Source organism: Hipposideros armiger, unplaced genomic scaffold, assembly GCF_001890085.2.
Source record: "Hipposideros armiger isolate ML-2016 unplaced genomic scaffold, ASM189008v1 scaffold_364, whole genome shotgun sequence".
NCBI lineage: Eukaryota > Metazoa > Chordata > Mammalia > Chiroptera > Hipposideridae > Hipposideros > Hipposideros armiger.
In genome coordinates, this window is record NW_017731714.1 from 357,053 (window position 1) to 379,055 (window position 22,003).

A 22,003-nucleotide genomic window follows, 5' to 3' on the forward strand; every position below is an offset into this window, starting at 1 on the left:
GGAATTGTTGACTTAAAAGAGGCTACTGTGATATAGAGAATTCACTTTGGGGGAGGGGGTCGGGGCAGCACCTCAAAGAGAAAGGCAACTGTTCCCCAGAACAGCTGCGGACACTGGCAATAGAATTGCTTGGCACCAGTACAACTCCATGCGGCAAAGGGGATTTATTTGTTTAACAATAGTTAATGATTCTCCCAAGCAACTCCCAGGAGTCCAGCTAGCAGTAAATATACTTTCAGGAAATTGTCTATCCTTCCTAGAAGCGCGCACCAACCCTGTAGTGAAGGGAGGTCCCCGGCTGCCCGCACACCATAATTTTCAGGGGATGGCCCAGTTCCACGTGCCCCCAGATAACTCGCTCCACAGCCTGCCAGCACACTGCCTGCCCATGCTCGCAATGCTCCTTAGGAAAGTTACCAGGTCTTCTAGCAGAAAAATCAAGAAAAAGACACTATTTCTGGAAGGCCACCATTAAATAGACCTGGGAACCACGGTGGGCTGTCCAACCTTTTCCCATTAGCTAAGTTTATCAGATTAACTAGTTGGTGCCCATGAACTAGCATTTTCTAGAATGACATCTATACATTACTGGTGGTTTTTATGACAATGTTAGGTGGTACCTGAACAACATTTTTTATTTTAATGGTCAGGTTGTTTTTTTTCCCCTAATACATATAACTAGCATACAAAACCCATGGTATTGTAAATATAATTACTTAGGGTAAGGCTGAGTTGTTGGGTTTTTTTAAGTCAATTTAAAGAAATATTAATAAAAGTCTTATAGAACAGCAAAAATAGTTGTAACATTTGTATGAATGAGGTGAGGTCAGCAGGGTACTTGCAGAAACCAGTTTTATTCTTGCTACTCATTCTCAAGGAGCCTCTGCCAGAACTCTAAGACATAAAAGAATCCCATTTTAACCTCTTGCTAAAAATTACTGGGTTTTACAAGGAGATATCACCTCACACCTGTTAGAATGGCTATAATCAACAAGGCAAATAATAACAAGTGTTGGAGAACACTTTTTAACCTCATTCTCATACAAAACCAGAAAAAAAAATTTTAAATATAATAAAAGAAAAAAGGGGAAGAAAATTAAAAACACACAAACTTTCATAACATGACAATTTAGTCTGCAAACGCAATATAACTATGCACATATAATATAGGTGTGGCTCTGTTCTTTTAAGTTAAAAAGGGTACAAAGGCAGGCCCAGGTAAAAACAAGCCTCACACACTGCTGGTGGGAATGGAAATTAGCACAGCCGCTATGGATAACAGTATGGCAGTTCCTCAAAAAATTAAGACTAGAATTACCATATGACCCAGCAATCCCTCTTCTGGGTATCTACCCCCAAAATCTGAAAACATTTATCCGTAAAGATATATGCACCCCAATGTTCATTGAAGCATTATTCACGGTGACCAAAACATGGAAACAACCAAAGTGTCCTTCGATAGATGACTGGACAAAGAAGATGTGGTACATATACACAGTGGAATACTACTCGGCCATAAGAAAAGATGAAATAGTTCCATTTGTGACAACATGGATGGATCTGGAGATTATCATGCTAAGCAAAATAAATCAGACAGAAAAAGTCAAGAACCATATGATTTCACTCATATATGGGATATAAAACTCAAAGCTACTAAGGGGCAAGAAAATAAACTAAGAAACAAAACTCATAGACACACAACAGTTTAGTGGTTACCAGAGGGTAAGGGAGGGGGGCGGTTGGTAGAAGAGAGAAAAAAGGATAAAATATATGGTGATGGAAGAACTGACCCTAGATAGTGAACACACAATGTGATATACAGATGATGTATTACCGAATTGTACACTTGATGCTTATATAGTTTTACTAACCAATGTCACCACCAATAAATTTAATTTTAAAAAATTACTGGGTTTTGAGAAAGTCTGATCAGGCAACACAGAGACCCTGCTCTGGAGGGCCATGTCAGGGAGTGCAGGGACAGCCACATGAGGGTGGCAGAACCGTCACTGAGGAGAGTGGGCCCAGGCCACTAGGCACCCAGGGTGGGTTCCCAGAAGGCAGGATAGTCTGAGAACATAATGCCTTTTTTGCAAGAGGCAGAATCCAGCAAGTCACTGACATCACTCATGAAAATTTGGACAGTACAAGAGAAATTCCAATCCCCTTTGAGGCTTAATTCCGAAACAACTGGACAGCTCTAGACAAGAAATGTTCACAATGCTTCAAAGGAGGCTATCAGAACAGCACTTTTCTGTTTGTCACTTGATTGTAAATTAAGGGATTACCTTCTTCACACCAACTCTAAACACACATGTACACGCCATCAACTGTAAACACACACACGCACACGCACACGCACACACAACGCCACCGCTCTCACCGCCACACTGTGCTCACTTACTGATGCTACCTCAGGGATCCACTGCTGGGTGACAAGTAAAAAGATGCTTACACGCCTCAGAAAGTCTGTCCTTCGTCGATTGTAGTTTATCAGATTCTCAGATGCTGGCTTTTTAATCCTTGCATCTAGCATGAACAGACAGCCAGCCAATGAGTAAGGGCTTATGATAAACACAGTCTACAGTAGTATGAACAAATGAAATTTATTGATATTCCTAAAACCATCTTTTAATCCATAGTTCCAAACCCTCACACGCACACTACCCCCCGCCCCAAACCCCTGCCCCACACCACAACCTTCTCACAAGTTTGCTCTGTGTTGCAGAGCTGCTGCTGGCCAACGTCTCTATGGGACTTCTCCCCCCTTGCACTTCTGCATCCCACTGCCCTTACTGTTAGGAGGAGTACAATGAAGTAACAAGAAGGCAGAAATGCCAAACGCCTCAGACGGCCTCAGACTCTGGAAGGGATGAACTTATCACGTGACCATCTTAATTAAAATCAAGCCAGAACATGGATATAAAGTAGTAATTTAGGATAGGATTTACCTGATTTTTCATAATTTGGAGGTGCTGGAGAAAAAACACCAGACAGGATTTGGTGTGCCTGTGAAAAAGAGGGATAAAGATAAATACCAATCACTTTCAACAACAATAGAAATTTAACAAAATTCCTTTTCCAGTGCTGTCCTTCCTATTCAAAAGGCATTTTGATACTGCTGCCAAAAGCCACGATAGTAACAGATACTAACAGTAAAATGGAAAGATAAAACTGGGGAAAATATTTACAAAACAGGATAGGTAAAAGACTGCTACTCGAATATGCAAATCGCTTATATAAATCAATAAGAAAAACTAAAAACCCTAATAGAAAAATGGGCAAAGGAAATGAATACCATCGATCCTCATTCATGGATTTGCCTACTCTCTAAAATGCATTTGTAACCCCAAAGTCAAGCCTCACACTTTTGAGGTCGTTCAAGGACACGCACAGAGGGGTGAACAGGCACATTCTCAGTCAAAGTCAAACAAGAGGGCACTTTGCTTCTTGTTTCAGCTCTCAAACTGTAAATAAGTGTCCTTTTTTGCAGCCTACTTAGTGTCCCATTTTCTGTGTTTTAAAGCTTTTGGTTAGTGATTTTATTGTTTAAAATGGCCCCACAAGAAGACTGTGACGTGCCTTACGGAGAACATACGTTATGTTAGATGACCTTCATTTAGGCATGAGTTACAGTGCCACTGGCTGTGAGTTCAACATTAATAAATCAACAACGTATAGTAAATGAGGTGTCTTTAAACAGAAACTCACATAAAACAAATTTACGTATTGGTCAGTTGGTGAAATTGTAGTGACCAGAGGCTCATGGGAACCTGACACAACATTTCCCCTATGAGCAGTAGTGTGCAGTCATTTAAGCTCTCTGGGGATTAATGATCACTGAGAAACGCTGGACTTACCACTCTGTGCTTGACATCAAGGGACTTTCTGAAGGAACTGGTTATATGAGGGAATAATCCTGCATGCAAACAAGGAGTGAAAGCCAGTGTTAGATTAAAATTTCTTACACTCCCAAATTAGGCTATACCCACAAATTGTACACACATTACTTACTTTCCTTTAGAATCTGACCAACAGAAATTAAGCGTCAGTAGTAAGATGAAGCTGTGACTAACAGTTAATTCCTAGTAAACACTCTGGAGCTTTTGGTGGGGGTGGAGGGTGTAAAATTTTTTTAATGTACATATTTTGATATGATTTTAAAAAGAAAACAGTATTGATATCAGCTAAGGAGACACTGAAATTATACAACCCTATAACAAAAGCAAAGTTATCAGAATAATTCCGTTTTCCCTGGGGGTTTTCTGAAGTATGCCTGTGATTACGTCTGTCTTTCGCGAGCCTATGCCTCTAAACTGTGAACTTCACCAGTGTTTTTTACTGTAGTTGTTTTTTTCTTTTCTTCCCCCTTAGGTTGAACAGGATGGCTAGGGTAGGCTGGAGGGGGGAGTTTCCTTTCTCCCAGGTCTGTTAGGTTATAATAGACCTGGCAGATTCATTTCTGGTTAACTAGTTTGTCTTTGCTAAGAACACAGAGCTCTGGAATATTTCAGAATCTTTCCTTTTCCCCTCCCTCTGCCAGAAACATAAAGGATAGTTTTCCAATATTTTACTCAGCAATCCTGGTCGAGTTCCTGGGGGTGAATCTTACAATACTGTAGGGACTCCCTATGCCTGGGTCGGCCTGAAGTTAACTCCCAGACTTGTCCACTGAGCCTCCAGTAGTTCATCAGCCACAGATCGGACACTGAGACCCTGGCACTGGCTCTGAGGTGGTTCCCGCTGGTGAGTCTGTGCTCGGGAAGTTGTGACTCCCTGTATTTGCATGTCTGTCTCTCTCTCCAATTTGGGGGGGCAGCGGTTTGCCCTGTGTCCACCCCTCTTTTAAGGATCTAAGAAGAGTTGTTAATTTTTCCAGTCTATTCAGCTTTTTACCTGTTGTTAGGCATGGAGTGATGACTTCCAAGCCCTTACATGCAGAACTGAAAACCAGAAGTCGGGGTAAACATTTTTCTACCTGGGACATTCTTCTATGATACACAGTTTATACTCTTAGAATCAGAGGGAAACAAATCACGCTGAAATTCTAAGGCTATACATTTTAGATACCATAAAAGTGACCCACTATAAAGTGTACAGCTGAATAATTTTTGAGTAAATTTATCAAGTTATGCAACCCTCACCATAACACTGTAGTCTAGTATTAGAGCGTTTTTATTATCCCAATAAGATCCCTTATGCCCATTTATGGCTAATCTCCTTTCCTACATCCAGCCCCAGAAAACCACTAACACACTTTCTTTTGCCATCGAGTTGCCGTTATTGGACATTCCATATAAATGGCATCATGCACTATGTGGTCTTTTATGACTGGCTTCTTTTGCTTATAATGTTTTTGAGGTTTATCCACCTGGTGGCTATTTTAGTATGTTGTTACTTTTTATTGATAAGTGGTATTCTGTGATATGAATATACCATATTTTGTTATTCACTTACCAGTTGATGGACATACGGGTTATTTCCAATTTTGGCTATTACGGATAACGCTGCAGTGAACATTCATGTATGAGTCTTTGTGTAGACATATGGTTTTATTTTTCTTGGATAACTACCTACATGTGGAATTGTTGGACCCTATGGTAAATGTATGTTTCACTTTTAAAGAAACTGTCAACGTGTTTTCCAAAGTGGCTTTACTATTTCACATTCCCACCACCAATGAATGAAGGTTCCAGTTTCTCCATGTCCTCACCAAACATGTGCTACTGTCTGACTTCGTGCTTACAGCCATTTTTATGGAAGCGAAGTGGTATCGCATCGTGATTTTAATTTGCATTTCCCTAATGACTAATCATGTTGTGTTCTCTGGTGTATTTGATTTTAAAAAAAGAAAAGAAAAAGAAAAAGAAAGAAATTTGATTAAAAGTAAATAAAAGTTCACCAGTAAAGAAAAAATGGGGTCTTGTTGGTGTAATGTGATGGGGTCTGATCATTAGAGATGAGTCAAGAGAGAGGAATAGCTTTTGGCAAAAATTCATTATTTGTGCTATTTTATGCTGATACTTTTGAAAACAAGGTATCTTACGCTAAAGTCGAATAAAGAGTTCAACAATTATTTAGCCAAATTCAAGAAAGACCCACTTTTTCACAGCACCAGTAAAAGCAGGTGGATAAGAAGTTTATCGTGCACGATTAGCTCCGCTTATTCCATTGGCTGTGAATCCTAAATGCTCTGTAGGGCTTTTGTAAATCCTATAGGCCTGCCTAAGGCTTGTTTTTGTCACCCTTGCTTTTAAGAATTATATGAGATTATCATTAATTAGTAAATGATATGATACCATATTGAAGTTTTACAGAAGTAATATTGAGGCATTTGGTAGATTATGGGGGGAAGAGGCATTAGAATTTTTGCTAGACAATGGCATGAGGGATTTACACATTTATGCCCATCTTCTGGCCGAATTTGGTCACTTTTCTAATTGAGCTAGAAATCTCATTTTCTTTAGTCCATTTATGGAGAGGAACACCAGCAAGCTCACGTACTCGTATGTTGAAGGTATGGCTAGCTAAAGATTCTTTTCCTTGAGAGTTCACAGTTGACAAAACACAGCCCACAAACTGACCTTGGCAGTTTCAGCTGGCCTTTTAATGAAGCACATTCAATGTGAACCTACTGGGTCGTCAGGAAAGTCATGACGTTTTTTTCTATGTTCTTCAATGCAAAAATGCTTCATGACTTTCCCGACGACCCAACAGTTTGCTTGTGTGTATCCACTGCCTGCTTCCATTTCTTGGTCCTACAACTGTAACCAAATTAGGCAATTTTGCTGATGAAAATAACAATGTTAGGAAATGACAACAAATTTTGCCTTTATGTACTAGGCCCTTAAATGTTGTGCCTACCCTGATGGAATGCTACAGGTAATTGGTTTTTAAAATAAATTATCAAGAAAGCCAGTGTGGGTTGGTAAGTATTGGCTCTTTGAGAATCAGAGAATCTCCAGTTTGGGAGTATACATCTAGGTCTTCTAATCATTTAGTCCACCTACTGGTGTCTGTCATAGCACAAGTCTTAGCTGTATCTGTGAGTCAGTTTCCTTTTCAGAGATTGGGGATAATATGATCTCCTACCTCCTCATCTCTGAGTTCCTTGAAACTTTGAGTTTCTTGAAATGAAGCCTCACGAACACAAAACATACTGTTGGAAAGCAAAGACAAGCCATTCTTCACCTTTCTGAGTACTGCGGTCTTAAATTGTATGTACCCAGACGAGGAGAATTTAGATCGAAGGTTAGCAACACTCTAACCTAGAGTCCGTGGACACCCCGAGGGATTCGGGATGTGTGCATTGTTGGCTAGTAGAAGTGTCTCTGTGGCTATTTTCCTGAAGATAGGGTCCAGAACTTTCATCAGATTTTTCAAATTGCCTCAACAATGTGAGGTGTCTTAAAGAGAGAGCTGTTAACCATTGGGATAGGAAACCTTTTCCTGACAGATTTTTAAGAATGAGTTATTTAATGATCTGTATGTTAGGTGTAAAAAAAATTATTCTATCAACACTGAGTTTCTTAAGTGTGATAACAGTATTATAGTTCGGTCAGAGAACATTCTTACTCTTAAGAGGCGCATGCTGAAGCATTTAAGGACATACGTTTATGATGTCTGTGATTCACTGTCAATAGATCAGCGAGAAATATATATAAGTATCAACAGAGAGGGACTGAGATAAAGCAACACGTTAACAAATCTGGCAACGCGTTCAAACTGATGAATCTAGGTGGGGGTAGGTGAATATTGATTGGACTATTTCTTCAACTCTTCTATGGATTAAAAAGATTTTGTTAAGTGGTGAATATAAGCACAAGGCATTCATGTATTTGCCTTAATTTCACAATTATCAGTAAAGAAGGAATGCTATGGTCGTATTTTACAGCTGGCTAGAACGATTAGGCAGAAAAAGATTAGGAAAGCCCGCCGGCAGCAGCCCAAATCACATTTGAACCACAACCGAGGACAGGCCTGAAATCAGTGTTTCATCTTCTTAGCTTCTCCCCACATGGCCCCAGCGCATCCTGTGGGCAGACACCCGGCTCGCTCACACAAGCCCACTCAAGTCCCTGGCGTGCCCATGAACGCACTGCCTTTCAAGTCCACAGGCAAATGTAACTGCAGCCACCTCCTAGCTGACGTTACGCTTGACTAGCAAAGTGCACACGGCTGACAGATGGCATTTGTGACCTTCTTAATAACAGGCTTGGCGGCCAATGTTCCCTGGTGTCCAGTCTCTGCGGGGAATGTGGAAACTGTTGCTTTAGACTTGAATATTTTCTGGCCAACAGATTTAACCATTTATGAGACTGTTTCCTAATTTAAAATAGAGGGAGCAAAACAAAAACCCCACAACCTGAAAGGGACACTGGCATTCCTGAGTCTGGGGGACCCATCCTGGAATTCTCTGGGCTGTGCTGGCCGTCTGTCCTCATATGTGTCACTGTCAATGTGGTGACGACCTCAGTCCCGGGCAAACTGTTTCTCAGGCTTTCTAGATTTACCAGTGGCCAATGTCAGCTTTTTCCTTTGTGTGGTTTAAAGAAAATGTATGCACATCCCACAGCAAGGCATACAAATTAGCCAGAAAATAAACTGAAGCCAGCATCCGCAGGTCCCCATGCTGTGACAGCCCATACCAGGAGTGAACGTGGGAACCCCGTGGCGAGCGGGGCTTGTTCTAAGTCACCTGGTTCCCTCTGCTGCACACCCCGGGCCGCCGGGGCTGTGAAGGTCCGCAGTGAGAGCAGGGCGAGGGAGGGCGAGGGCGGGCATGAGGGGAGGGGGCAGCCCTCCGTCCGGCCCTCCTCGTCCCCAGCCATCCCACAGGGGCAGCTTCCTGTGTGGACAGTGGAAGGCGAGCCAGCGTGCTGGGAGAAGACACGCGTGCCAAAGCCTGAGGAGTCCTCTTCTCCTCTCACCAGAATAGGCTGGGAGGGCTGGTTCCAGGTGGGAGTGGAAAGCGCAGAACCCGTGGGCAACGCGTGTGGGGAAGGCGGCAGGGAAAAGGCAAGAAGGACATCCCCCGGGGATGTGATGGGAGTGGGCAGTGAGGGACGGGCCTCGGGGTAGAAGCGACTCAGCTGACAGGCACAGGAGGTGCAGAGCCACATGCAGGACCAGCTGGATCAGAACTAGGTTTCTGTTTGCGGGGGGGTGNTAGGAAGTGGCTGCCCAGCCACGGAATCCATTTCTGAGCTGACATCTAGGGGGAGGCTTGTGACTAATTCTCCCATTGGAATGTGAGCATAAGAGGGGGGTGGGGGGGGATATGCGGGGGTGTAGGTTTTCATTCCAGCGCTTTTCCTGGTAGCTGCGGGGGAGGTAAGAGTCTTTCCAGGCGGCCCCACTTCTGGACTTCAGAACAAAGGATGCCTTAAAGAGGGGACAGTCCCCGGATGCCTCTGCCTGGGAAAGGCTGGCCTGGCTGTGCAGGGGCCTTGACTGGGGAGCTGTGCCTCTCTCCCAGGGAAGCCGGGGCACGTTGCCTTGTTTGGCTGCCATTTACCCCCTTAGGATTCCATGCCAGGACCAGCCTGCTGTCCCCCTGCTCAGGCAGGCTGGAAACCTGTGCGGAAAGTCCCCACTATTCAGACGTGCCCCAACCCTTCATCCTGGGGTCCCAGCTTCCAGGAGCAATAAGCTTTGGAAATGATCTCACAACAGCACCAGGGGGCACATTCCTGAGACATTATGGAAGCAAAGTTAACAGTAGCTTGGAAGCCACAAGGCACCCACATTACTAAGACATGGAAGGGACTTCCCGGCTTCCCCAGAGGCACCAGGTGTTCTCAGTTCTCTTTCCTTCCTCCCTCTCACCCCAAGTCACATGGACCATCGTTTCTACTATTGCACGTGTATGTTTCAGATTTGGAGGTCACCTGGCTGTATCTCCTTCAGCCCATTACGGAGCATGGGTGGGGGGTGGAGAAGGTGTATAACTAAAATCATGCACCTATGCAACAATGTCACACGCTATTTATCCATTAATTTTTTTAAGTATTATAATTTTATGGGCTGCTACATAGGATTCTAAAGACTGCCATTGGAACCACCAGTTTTTGAAAGGTTGCTTCTATAGAAACAACATTCTAATTATAAAAAGCACAGGACTTTATGAATTTCCTTTTAGAAGACAAATTATAGATAAGAAACTGCCTCTTTAAGGAAGTATGTTGTGAAGAAGAAAAAGTCAACCATGGAAGGTCCATGATTGTTCAACACACAATTAATTATAGGGCATCTGGTTTGTGCTGAGCTCTGTCCCAGGTGCTGGAGATACAAAGACAAGCAAGACAGATAAGCTCCTGCTCTCATGAAGCATGTGCTCTAGACAGAGAAAGAAATAATAAACAAGTAAACAAATACAAGAATATATACAAAGCAAACTAGACACTAAGATAGAAATGAAGATGGAAAGAATGGGAAGAACTTACTTTAAATATGGTGGCCAGGGAAAACCTCTCTTTAGAGGTGACATTTAAATTCAGACTGAAGTTTACAGCTCAGCAGAGCCAGAATAATTGCATTTCAGCAAAGGCAATGTATGTGCAAAGGTCCTGAGGCAGGAAATGGCTTACCGTTTTCAGGCTATTAAAGGAAGCCACTGGAACTGGAACAGAGTGAACAAAAGGAAGGAAAGGCACAAAATGGGACTGGAAAGATAGGCAGGGTCACCATGCAAGACCTAAAAGGCCTTGGTAAGAAATTAGGGTTTTATTGCTAGTGTGACAGGAAAGAGAAAAGTGACATCTTCTTGTTTATGCTTTAAGATCTTCCTGTGTGAAGACATGATTTATGGGGTAGTCTGGTGGGTTCTTATTGCTTTTAGAAGTTTTCAAGGTTTGGAGAAGGCTTCACAGAGAAACAAAAGTGGGAGCAAAGAAATAGAAGAAAAACAAGGATGTTAAAGGATGGGCCCAAACACTCTTGAAGTAACAGGATAAACCATATTCATGTTGCTTAGAATATTATTTGTTTTTTGTCAATATTCTCCTAGACCCTGTCATTCTTGTAAAAGGCTGTATAACCTCAAAACAGTTCCAGTCGCTACTTCAGACACTTGGAATTTGTTATCTGTGGTTAGGGACTATTCCAAGGAGATCTTACATATATGTCACATCTGGGCTTTCACATGGTCATACTATGTAAAACCTACTTCCCTAGTACAGATTACGTCTCCTGAAACACCCAGGGTTAAAGAGGCCAGTATGCCCTTTGCAAGGGTAACTTGGGCTCATCTCAGAGGGATGCAGGTGTGGGGCACAGGCATAGCGCTAAGAACACTAGAAGGGACAGGGCCAGCCAGCAAGGGCTGCCCCAGCCCTGCCACAATCTGCACTCCACCACACGCTTCATAAATTGTTTCTGCTGGAGGGAAGCTTTTGAAGCTTGCTAGAATCTGTTTGAGCAGAGTGTAAATGGACAAAAAGTTCAATTGTTGAATAATTCCTGCTTGTAGTACTGTAGTTTTACGACATGTGATTTCTATTTTTATTAGCAATTGCTTCATTCTTCTTTGAATAGGAGAGGTGAGTGTATGATGGGACCATAGGAGGAAAAAGCCACAACCAAATCAAAGACTTGGAAAGAAAACGAATACCAGTGAACAAGGAAAACCACCTTCACGCAGGCAGAACCAATGACTGAACTCTTTGAAAGGCAGTTGTGAGAATTTGAGAACTTTTTTCCTATGATGACCATGAAATCACACTTAAGACCCGCCCATCTGATTTGCATATCTACATAAATGGATACATTTCTACAAAGAGACAATCAACAGACCAGCGTCTACCAGTGGTGAGTACATTCATATAGCTGGCTTGTATTGACGATTTGATCCTTGGCTTCCTATTTTAACTCCCTTCATTAGGGGCTTCTAGAACAAGGTTGATAATCCAAATATTAAACATGGAAATTGAAAGGAAGCGCAAGGAGAAGTTATCATTTGGCCACATTACATAATTCTGCCTTGATGTACTGTCATCTCTTAATGAAGAGAGTAGCTATCAGTCAAATTAACGTGACCATTTGAGGAGAATGAAAAAGACACATGGGAAAAATCTATTAAGAAGTCATCACTATGAAGATATACACTCAGATCATTTCTACCTTTCCTCCTGTCAATACTTTACCATAAAAGCAGAAGAGGAGATAGGAAAACAGTCATATCTATCATGGCAGTAAATTACTGCTTTTGCTGCTCCTGTTATCTCCCTTCAAATACTCCCACCCATCGACTGGGGGACCGCTCAGCTCTCAGCCCTCACGGGCCAGAGGTGATTAGCAGGGTTAATCAGAATCCTGAAGGGCACCAATAGCACATAAATGTCACAGGACTGGACTCTGTGCTACTCAGATCAGTTGCACTGTCACCTTAGCTTACTATGAATGATGTGATCGGGCTGTTTAATTTCCTGTACCCTAGCTCCGACCTGTCTCCGAGCTATGTAGTGTGTTTCAATTTTATGTTCATTACTGCAAAGGGGAGAAAGAGAGTCTTTCCTGATTTTAGCAATTGCACAAATGGTTAGCTGTCCTGTCCTCTGGCCTCAACAAACCATAGGAGAACGCATAAAACCCATCTCAAATGTACTATTCCCATAAAGTCAAATTTTATTAGGAAAGCCGGCAGAATAGCAATCATCCAAGGCAGCTGTTAAAAACCTGTGTCTCCATTATTTCAGAAAACCCCATGGTGCTGCAGAATAGCTCTTTTCACCGCCCACCCCTCTCCCAATACACACATACGTAGTAAACCTTTAACTACGACAGCAGAAAATATTACCAGAAATTTCATAAAGTGCTAAAAAAAATATCCTAATTTGTGATTGCATTAGTCTTATTAAACCTTCAAAAATTCAGCCCTGAGAGACGGAAAGTATATGGGAAAAGCCTACTGTGTTTCTTCCTCAAAACCAGTGTGTGTGGCAGGATGGCCAGCTGTTCCTTTCCAGTGTGTGTAGCTGTCACTAGGAAGTGGCTGCCCAGCCACGGAATCCATTTCTGAGCTGACATCTAGGGGGAGGCTTGTGACTAATTCTCCCATTGGAATGTGAGCATAAGAGATGCGTGCCATTTCCAGGCGGAAGTGGTCAAAAAGCAGGTGTGCCTTGTCTACCCTTCACCCCCACCTGCCAGATAGAGACAAAGGACTCGGAGGCCCAAGGGGGTGACAGAACCCCAAGATGAAGGAAGTCTGTGACCTTAAATCACCATGTGAAAGGTCTACTTGGAAAACACCCAACCTTGTCCTTTATATGAAGGGGGGAAAAAAAGTTTTTTATTGTGTTCAGCAACTGGAATTTGGAGGTTTATTTATTATAGCAGCTAGTGCTATCCTAATTTAACTAAAACAGGGTGGAGGTGGTTATAGATTAGCAAATGTAGTTTAGTCGTTGGTGGTTGATAGCTTTGCTTTCTCTTCTTAGTGCTTTGGTGTACCCAGGACAGCTCTAGATTGCATTACCTAGAGCTCCCAGCTATGGCAGAAGTTACCTTCTGGGGCTAATTGGAGGAGGGATATTTTTGCCCTGGAATAAGAGTGACAGATCCAGAATGGAATATGCTCATTTTCTCGCTAACGACTCCCTGCCTCTGGTAGACAAGTGGAAACCATATGGGCTACAATCCAGAACCGAGGTTATAAAACAGCACCCTTGGCAAAGGGCTCTGCCCAGCACTGAGCTTGCTGCACTTACCTTTAACATCTGCTGTGTCCTGGGGACCATCCCTGCAGAGTGTGGGATTGCAAGATGAGCAGTTTGGTGAGGACATCCTAAAGGAAGCAAGCAGAAGAAACAATTATACGTAAATGGGTTTATAAGTCACAGCCTAAGGATTTAGAGGGATTTTCACTCATCTTTCCATTTGATTTCTTAAACAGTTGCTTCCTCTCTCCCCCTTTTCCACACTCCCGACCATAACCCTGCACTCCCATTAAATCAACCCAAGTTGGACTTTCTCATTGTCTTTAGTGATTTGTTTGTTCCCTGATGTCATAAAAGGGTAAACATGTTCGACTTTTATACGTGAAAAGCTCAAACATTAAGTTGATAATTGTTATAACAGGATTTATGAGTCTTTCTCTAAGGAGCTGTTTTCAAAATAAATGCTATGAATGGAATAGGAAATATTACAGTAATTATGTTGGTTTCCCAGCAAAACTTAATAGCAGTGGAGTAACTTGGGGACCCACAGATGCTGTGTCTAGGCCTTGAAACGCATCTACACCTCAGTTTCCCTGAATCCAGATGTGATGCTCTTTTTAGGCCAACTGGGGCTTAGTGGAGAGCACAGGTTATTTTGTATGGAATGGACAGAGTCATCAATTTCTAGAGTGCATCACATGGTGGCCATTGTTTTAGGGTCTCCGATTAGGGGACGGAGGGTCTCCAGGCTCCAGGGACCTGGAACTGTGTAGGTATGGTGGGGTAGCGTGGGGCTGACATCAGCCTCGAGAGTCCAGAAATGCTCAGCCAACAAATGGGCCCTAATCATCCCCGAGACAGGGGCTGGTGGCCCACCTTGCATCTTTGTTCTCCTAACGTATAGCAGCAATTGAATCTCCTGAGGGTATTAATTTAAAAATGCAGATTTCTGAGTCCAAGCCCAGCAATTGTTTTTTGATAGATTTGGGGCAGGTGGTCTCATACAGGCAGTCAGTGGAGCCGTTTCTGACTTCTATGGGATTCCCTTCTTAGCCTCTCTTCATATTTTGTATCACCTAAGCAGACAATCCAAACACTATAGTTTGGTTTGGGTTTTTTGTTTTTGTTTTTTAAATTTTATATAAATGGAAGTATATAATATGTATTTTGTCTGGCTCAAAATGCTCAGCATTAGGTTGATGACATTACTGGGTGTCACCAGAGTTTGTTCATATTCACTGACATTGTATGAACATCTCACGGCCTCTCCATTCTGCTGTGGATGGATAGATAGTACTTATTCTCCATTAGGCTTGTTTTCGGTTTTTTGGCTATTATGAAACATGTTGCTATGAACATATGTATACATGTCTCTTGGTGCACGTGTGAAGATGCCTCTCAGCTGGGTACATAGTTAGAAGTAGAGCTGCTAAGTCTTAGGGTATCCACAGCATCTTTAGAAGATGAGACCAAACTGGTTTTCTAAAGAGTTACATCCACGTACATTCCCACCAGTTGTATATGAGATCTCATTGTTCTACATCCTCACCAACACTCAGTATTGATGGTCTTTTTCATTTGACCCTTTCTGGAGGGTTCCTCTATATGAGAAAACTCACTGTGGTTGTAATTAGCATTTCCAGATGACTAGTGTGGTTAAGTACCTTTTCATAAGTTTATTGGTCACTTGGATATCTTGGTTGATGAATTTTGTTTTTTAAAGTCTCCCATTTTTCTAGTGGGTTGTTTTTTTCATAATAATTTTTAAGAGTTTTTTTTTTATACGCATAATATCATAGAAAGGGGAAAAGGAGTAACTTTATAGTGGGGAAACCTGACAAACACCACTTCAAGCCAGCTGATCAGGGATCATAGCAACAATGATAAGCCATACTGACAGTCTCTACCCTTTGTATGCAGTATGAGGATGCTACTTCACCTCTGTGGCCTTCCTCCCCAACATACGTTACCCTCATGTAATCATGAGACAGCTCACAAAATTCCTGATCAGTAATCCTCAACATTGTCAAGGTCATCAAAACAAAGAAAGTCTGAGAAACTGTCACTACTGGGAAGTGCCTAAGGAGACACATGAGTTAATGTATTTATAGTTACAAGCCCTTTGTCAGTCACTGAGCTGAAAATAATCTTCTTGCCCTCTGTGGCTCATTTCCATACTTTCAGTGGTGTATTTCGTTCAACGGAATTACTTAATATTAAGGTATTTCGATTTATCTCATTTTTATTTGTAGATAGTACTTTTTGTGTTCTGTTTAAGATGTCTTTGCCAAACTCAAGTCATCAAGATAGTCTCTATATTGTCATCTAATGGTTTTCTTGTTTTGCCTTACACACCTACTTCTTTAATTCACTTAGAATTAATCTACCTGGAATTGAAAACATTCAACTGAAGTTTGGTATCAGGTGGCCGTGTTGCTAGAACAGAGTTTTCACCCCCATACAAAGTGGCGTTTCCCATTGTTTTCTAATCATAAGAGTCATGCAGAGCATTTGTTAAACATATACGTCCACTGGTGCCTCAGAATCAGAATTTCTGAGAGGAATGGCTTGAGGATCATTATTTTTAACAAAATGATCATTCTTGTGATCAAACAAGGGTAGGAACCATTGCTCTCAGGAACTATCAAGGGAATGAGAGGGATCAAGTTTCAAAGCCACAAACCCTGCTGTTATTACCAAAATTCTGCTGTTTTCCCTGAAAACACACTCCTCAGATTGTTGACCCATTAGCTAGAGGGCATACTTTATTCAGATTTCCTGTTTTCCCCTAAAGTCCTTTTTCTGTTCCAGCATCCCATTTATTCATTGAAAAAGAGTCACACACACAGCTCACACTTACAGAGTAGTGAGTTATGCTCCACCTTCTTGAGTACAAACTAACTACACAAAATATTTGGAATTATTCCGCATGGGAGCTGGGTCCTTTCTATCTCACACTAACCTCCATTCTCTCAGTGCAGTATCTTTCTTTTTGCATGTTTATGAATGTTACATATTTGCTGTTAAAACTGACTCAGCACCAAATGATCAAGGCTTCTACCAGGTTCCCTCTGTCTTGCACAATATGGGTATTTAATGTGTATGGTGAGGAAAGAAGGTGAACAAAAAGAATTGCTTTGTATTCTCTAATAGTTTCCTGCCTTGACACATTTTTAAATGATCAGTCATTTCATATTGTATTCAGTAATGTCCCTTGGACCATTTTAATTTTATGGCAGTGCAAAAATATCTCTTTATAGCCTTACAAAATTTTAATCAAACAGCTTTTGCTCAGAACTTAAGACATTTGTCCTTGGGGCTAAAATTAACCAAGAAAAAGATGGAAAACAAAAGTGAATTTAGAATACAACCACTACTTTCAAAATGAGCTTAATCTGTCCTTCATCTTCATTTATAACCCTTGCTGCTTCTTAGTCTGCAATAGAATAAGCAGTAGTTGTGCACAGGATATATTTACATTTCTGAGGTTTCAAAAAAACAGATAAACCTCACAAGCTTGTGCTCTTTTGCGGTTTGCAATGTCATAGGGTGCCTTGGTTGGGATGATTCACATAATGATCATACTCTAAATAGGAAACAAGTTCAAAGTTCCGTACATTTTCACCAGATGTCATACTTCTGCATTCTTTTCAGTTATTAAATATTTTTTTCTACTCTGATGAGTGAATATGTTTGGATGCCAGCTTACAAACACTATTTCCAGACAGGACCCCAGCAGTGCTGAAGATTCCCCTATCTGGCCAAGAGGTGCCTTGAAATTCACAGAATTAGCAAAGGAACTTGCAAAATTAATTGCACTATCAACATATTTGACGGCCATTAAAAATGCAGACACTGTAGTTTGTTGGAATCAACCAGACAAAGCATCCAGTTGGAAAGTACTTCTGAGACATTTTAGCTTTAAGCATTGATTAATAATTTGGAAAGCCCCAGAAGGCAATATAACTAATATTAGGGTATTATTTGAGTTATCCCTTACATCTCAACTTGGAGCCAATAATCCGATGGATTTTCAAATAGATTCCCAGAGTTCAGACAAGATATTTGACAATGAATATACAGAGTGACATATTTCGTAACGCGTCCTCCTGTTTTTCCACATCCCCACTGACGCTGTCTGCGGTTCTCGGATCATGCTTGGGATTGAATGCTGGTTTTCCTCTGTGCTTCCTCACTCCTCTGTGCAGTGTTCCTTTTCTTCCCCCACCTTCTAAACCAGCTCAGAGGAAACCTGCTTTACTGAGATCTTTCTCACAATACCTTCCCCCCACCACCACAGACACGTAACATCCCCCCCCACACCCCCACCCCCGCCTTGTGCTGATTACTTAATTCTACTGTTTCGGTTATCATATTAAACTGAAATTCATTTTTCCCCCCTTGTGGGCCTGTCATAGGGCTTGACTTACAGTAAACACTCAGAAAATGTCTTTCGGGCTCTCAACACCACACTCATCGATAGACAATATGGGGGGGGGCGGGGCTGGGAGGGAGTAGAGGAGGGTTTAGTTGACTTTCTTCCGGCTCTGAGGGAATTATTCAGCTCAAAGTGGAGAAGTAGAACTAGACAAGAAACAAAGTGAAACGCTCAGGTGCACCTCTTTGCTGAGCTGAGAACCCCAAAAATATCTACATCTTAAATGAAATACTCATATTTTTATGTTTTCATTATTATATCCTGTTTTACATAATCTTATGAGCACTGAATAGAGAAGACGTAATTTCAGCCGATACCTGACATTTACACAGGAAAACACGCAGCGTTCAAGCCTGGGAAATCTCTTGGGGTTTACAATACCCTCTTTCTTCTAATAGCATTCTTGTCTATTTATAGTGACATATCCAGGTGCAAATGACAAAGAAATCTTACTGGCAACACGCAGGCCAACGCTGTCCTGCTTTAAATGGGCTGCACGTGGCTTCATCCAGTTGTTTTTTCCGGTAACTGCCTGCGTAGGTTGTTACAGAAGCATCTGACCACCTTGCTTCATTCCGCCACGATGCCCCAGCCTTGCATCTGATCAGATCAAACTCTTGAGAAGTAAGAGGGCTAAAGGGCAGAAGAATTTGTGGCGTCAAGTAGAAGAAGTGTGACATAGCTCTGGGCAGCTGGCTCTGAAGGACAACTTTTCAAGCCCTCGGCAAAATGAAGCTCAACAGTCTCAAAGTTGCCAAGCAACAGATCACAAAATTCCACAAATACCACCCCCTATCCCTCCAAATTTTAACTAGCAAATTTGTCAGTGATATAACTTTCTAGCCTTTGTTCTCAGCAATATACTGATCCACATTATGTCAAGAAAGCAGGTGGCAACCACTTTTATAAATAAAACAGCCAATGCTAATGATGGTGGTTTTTTAGAGGTCAGAAAAGAGGTAAGAGTATAGTGCCAAGAGTTCATTTCTACTCAAGTCTGGCCTCCAAGGGTCTGGAGGCAAACCTGAATGGCTTGTGATGTCAACAATAGCAGGTGACTCAAACAGCTTCTCATATGTCATAGAGCAAGTTCTTACGCTGGCAGCCAGCCCACGATCTCGATCCTAGGCCCAGGATCTTTCAAATGAGCAGTAGCTCAGGTCCCATTCCTCACCCCTGTAGATTCTGATTTAATGGTCTGGAATGGGGCCCAGCATTGGTCTTTTAAAAAAGCTCACTCCTGGAGAATTCTAGAATGCATCCGGAGTTAAGAATTAAGGTCGCGGAAATGTCACTGTGAACCTGTTTTAGGGTGAGAGATTCTAGCATTCGATCTATTCACATGTTTTCCTCCATCCTTCATTAATAATTAATCTGGTTAATATGTTTGCCTATCCTTCTCTACATTAACAAACAATCCATTGGCAAACAGAAATAGATCTTTCAGCATTCCTCCTTTCATTAATCAACTCTTGGAGCAGTTCTCAAGCCTTGTACTCATTCACTGAACCTGTGGAACTGTTTATAAATACAGAGGTCATGCCTCACCTTGATCAGCAACTCTGAGTAAACTCATCATCAGCATTAAAAAAAAGAATCCCCATAGGTGATTTGATCAGCACCTATAGGGCACGTTAGACATTTAGAGGACTGAGCTCTTCACAGACTATATGTTTGAGGAAAAGCCCAGAAATCAGCATACATGTTTATATTGTTCCATGATTCGAATGCGATTGATCTCTGAATACTGGGAGTACTGCTCCAGGAGCTGAATTTAAAGTCTTTTAAAATAAGGCAGGGGATGGCCAAATGGCTCAGTTGGTTAAGAGCTCGCTCACGAGTGTGAGCTCTGAGCAACAGGGTTGCCGGTTCGATTCCTGGCCCAAGCTGAGCTGCTGCTAAGCTGCCAACAGGTGGCAGGATGACTCAGCTAAAAAATAAAAAATAAAATAAGGCAGACATATTATGGGGTATGTTTCCTTGAGAATAAAATTATTTGCAAATAATTGTTAGTATTTAAATATAGGAGTTTCTTTCCTTAAAACTTTGAAATATCAGCACCTTGCCCTAGAAAGATTAGACAGATGTTTGCAGACCTACCTGCTTTTTCTAATGGAGTTGAAGGCTGCCTGGAGAAATCTAGACATGATAAGAAGATGGAGATAAAGAGTGAAGGAGGGGAATGAAAACTGGACTGCCCCCAACTCTTTGACCCACCCCAGTGTCAGGTGGCAACTGCTTATATTCTTAAACCTTTAGCCATTCTAGCAAAAGTGGTGGTTTTAAAGAAATCACTGTTAGCTATACATGTTGTTTTGAGACAGGAAAATAAATAGAAAAGACTGTGAAAGAGTATTTGTACAAAACATTTAAACATTTTCCTTTTAGATTGTGTGGGAGTCTATAAACAAATATGTAATAAAATAAGCTCTTTGAAAACTAAATTATGGTATAAGTGACTTTATTATCATATTCCTGTCCTTTACATTACTTTTATTTCTTCTCCCCAAATCAATTAGGATATCATTTTAACAATTATAACCTCAAGAACCAAGATAGTAAAAGTTAACAATTTCAATGAAAACATCTAATCTTGGGTTTAGATGGAATTATAGCTTTGTTCATCAGTCTATTAGATATTGAACAAGTCTGTTAAAAATAAGTTGGATGTCAAATTAGAGAATAAGAACAGACTAATTGAACTTATTATCATATGTACTTAATCTATAAAGTCCCAGAATTCTGAAGGACCTCACACTTATTCTGTGTTCTCATTTTATCAGATGCCTCACTTACTTCTCTTGGGCACTGCAATTCCATGCTGATATGTCTAATCTGACTTCCATGTTGAGAGCCTGCACTAAAAACTTCCTTTTGCAACTGAATTATGGTAAGTTATAGTGTTATGTTCAATGTAAAGAAAAAACCTAATTAAAGAGCAGCTTGACAATGAACTCTGGATTGTGAGCGCGGTTTAGTGAAGCTAGAAGCTTCCTGAGTGACCTCATATACAATAAAGCCAGCAGGTCGAATACATATCACCTGGGGGAGGGGACATGCCTTGACCAGGTTTCTGTCTAAATGTAAGTTGATGATCCTAACGAGGTGTTAATAGATATTTATTAAAAGAGTTTCACAGTTAAGTAAGTTTCGGACAAGTTGGGATAAACATGTGTCTTTGCTGTAGGACTTAGGGACTAGAACATTTCAATGAACATTGTGAATCTCTCAAAAGGGCCTAGATTGTGCAGCATTTCCTACACTTACTGGACGACAAAGCTCCTTTTGTGGGGTGGCGAGCATCCCTGGGTACTACTGCTCTATGAACAGTCCAGGAACTGAAGAGACTAGTGGTCTCTATAGCTAAGACAATGAATGGCGTATAGTCCCTGAAATTTTCTAGGTCTTGACTAGATTTCCAGCCTAAAAACCACTGACAGACTGGCAAGAGGGTGGGTCAAAGAGTGTTTTTTTTTTAATTGAAATGTAACAACAGTAAACTACACAAATATACTTTACATGTGGACATCCATGTAACCACTACCCAGATGCATCACTTTTGTCTCTTTCCACTCAAAACAGCATGTATACACACAACACACACACACACACACACACACACACACACACACACACACAGGTAACCACTACTTGGATTTCTATCACCAGAGACTAGATATGTCAAGCTGTATTCAGTGAAGATAGGAACTTATCGATGTCACTCCAAGATGAAACCCAGAAGAAACCAAGTAATACAGGGGCCAGGAAAAGCAGAGTTCCCTTGAGAAATAAAAAGATCCCATATGAAGCTGAAACTTCCATCTCAGCAAGAATCTGTCTCCTCCCCAGGTGCCAAATTCTGGTATTTGGATAAGTGTGGCCAACGGCTGACTGAGCATACATAACA

The 22,003-nt window shown here is 41.5% G+C and overlaps 1 protein-coding gene across 1 annotated transcript in view; it reads right to left on the minus strand.

Annotated features, from left to right (window-relative positions):
* CUNH4orf51 (chromosome unknown C4orf51 homolog) overlaps positions 1-20,230 on the minus strand; it is a 26,495-nt gene extending 6,265 nt beyond the window's left edge. Inside the window, exons 1-6 of the mRNA XM_019662045.1 lie at positions 20,197-20,230; positions 18,550-18,729; positions 13,710-13,786; positions 3,861-3,919; positions 2,952-3,009; positions 2,405-2,529 (exon numbers count right to left, since the gene is read on the minus strand). Coding sequence (XP_019517590.1) covers positions 2,405-2,529; positions 2,952-3,009; positions 3,861-3,919; positions 13,710-13,785 — 318 coding nt within the window. The 5' untranslated portion in view covers position 13,786; positions 18,550-18,729; positions 20,197-20,230. The remainder of the gene's footprint in view (positions 1-2,404; positions 2,530-2,951; positions 3,010-3,860; positions 3,920-13,709; positions 13,787-18,549; positions 18,730-20,196) is intronic.
* Between the last annotated feature and the right edge of the window lie 1,773 nt (positions 20,231-22,003).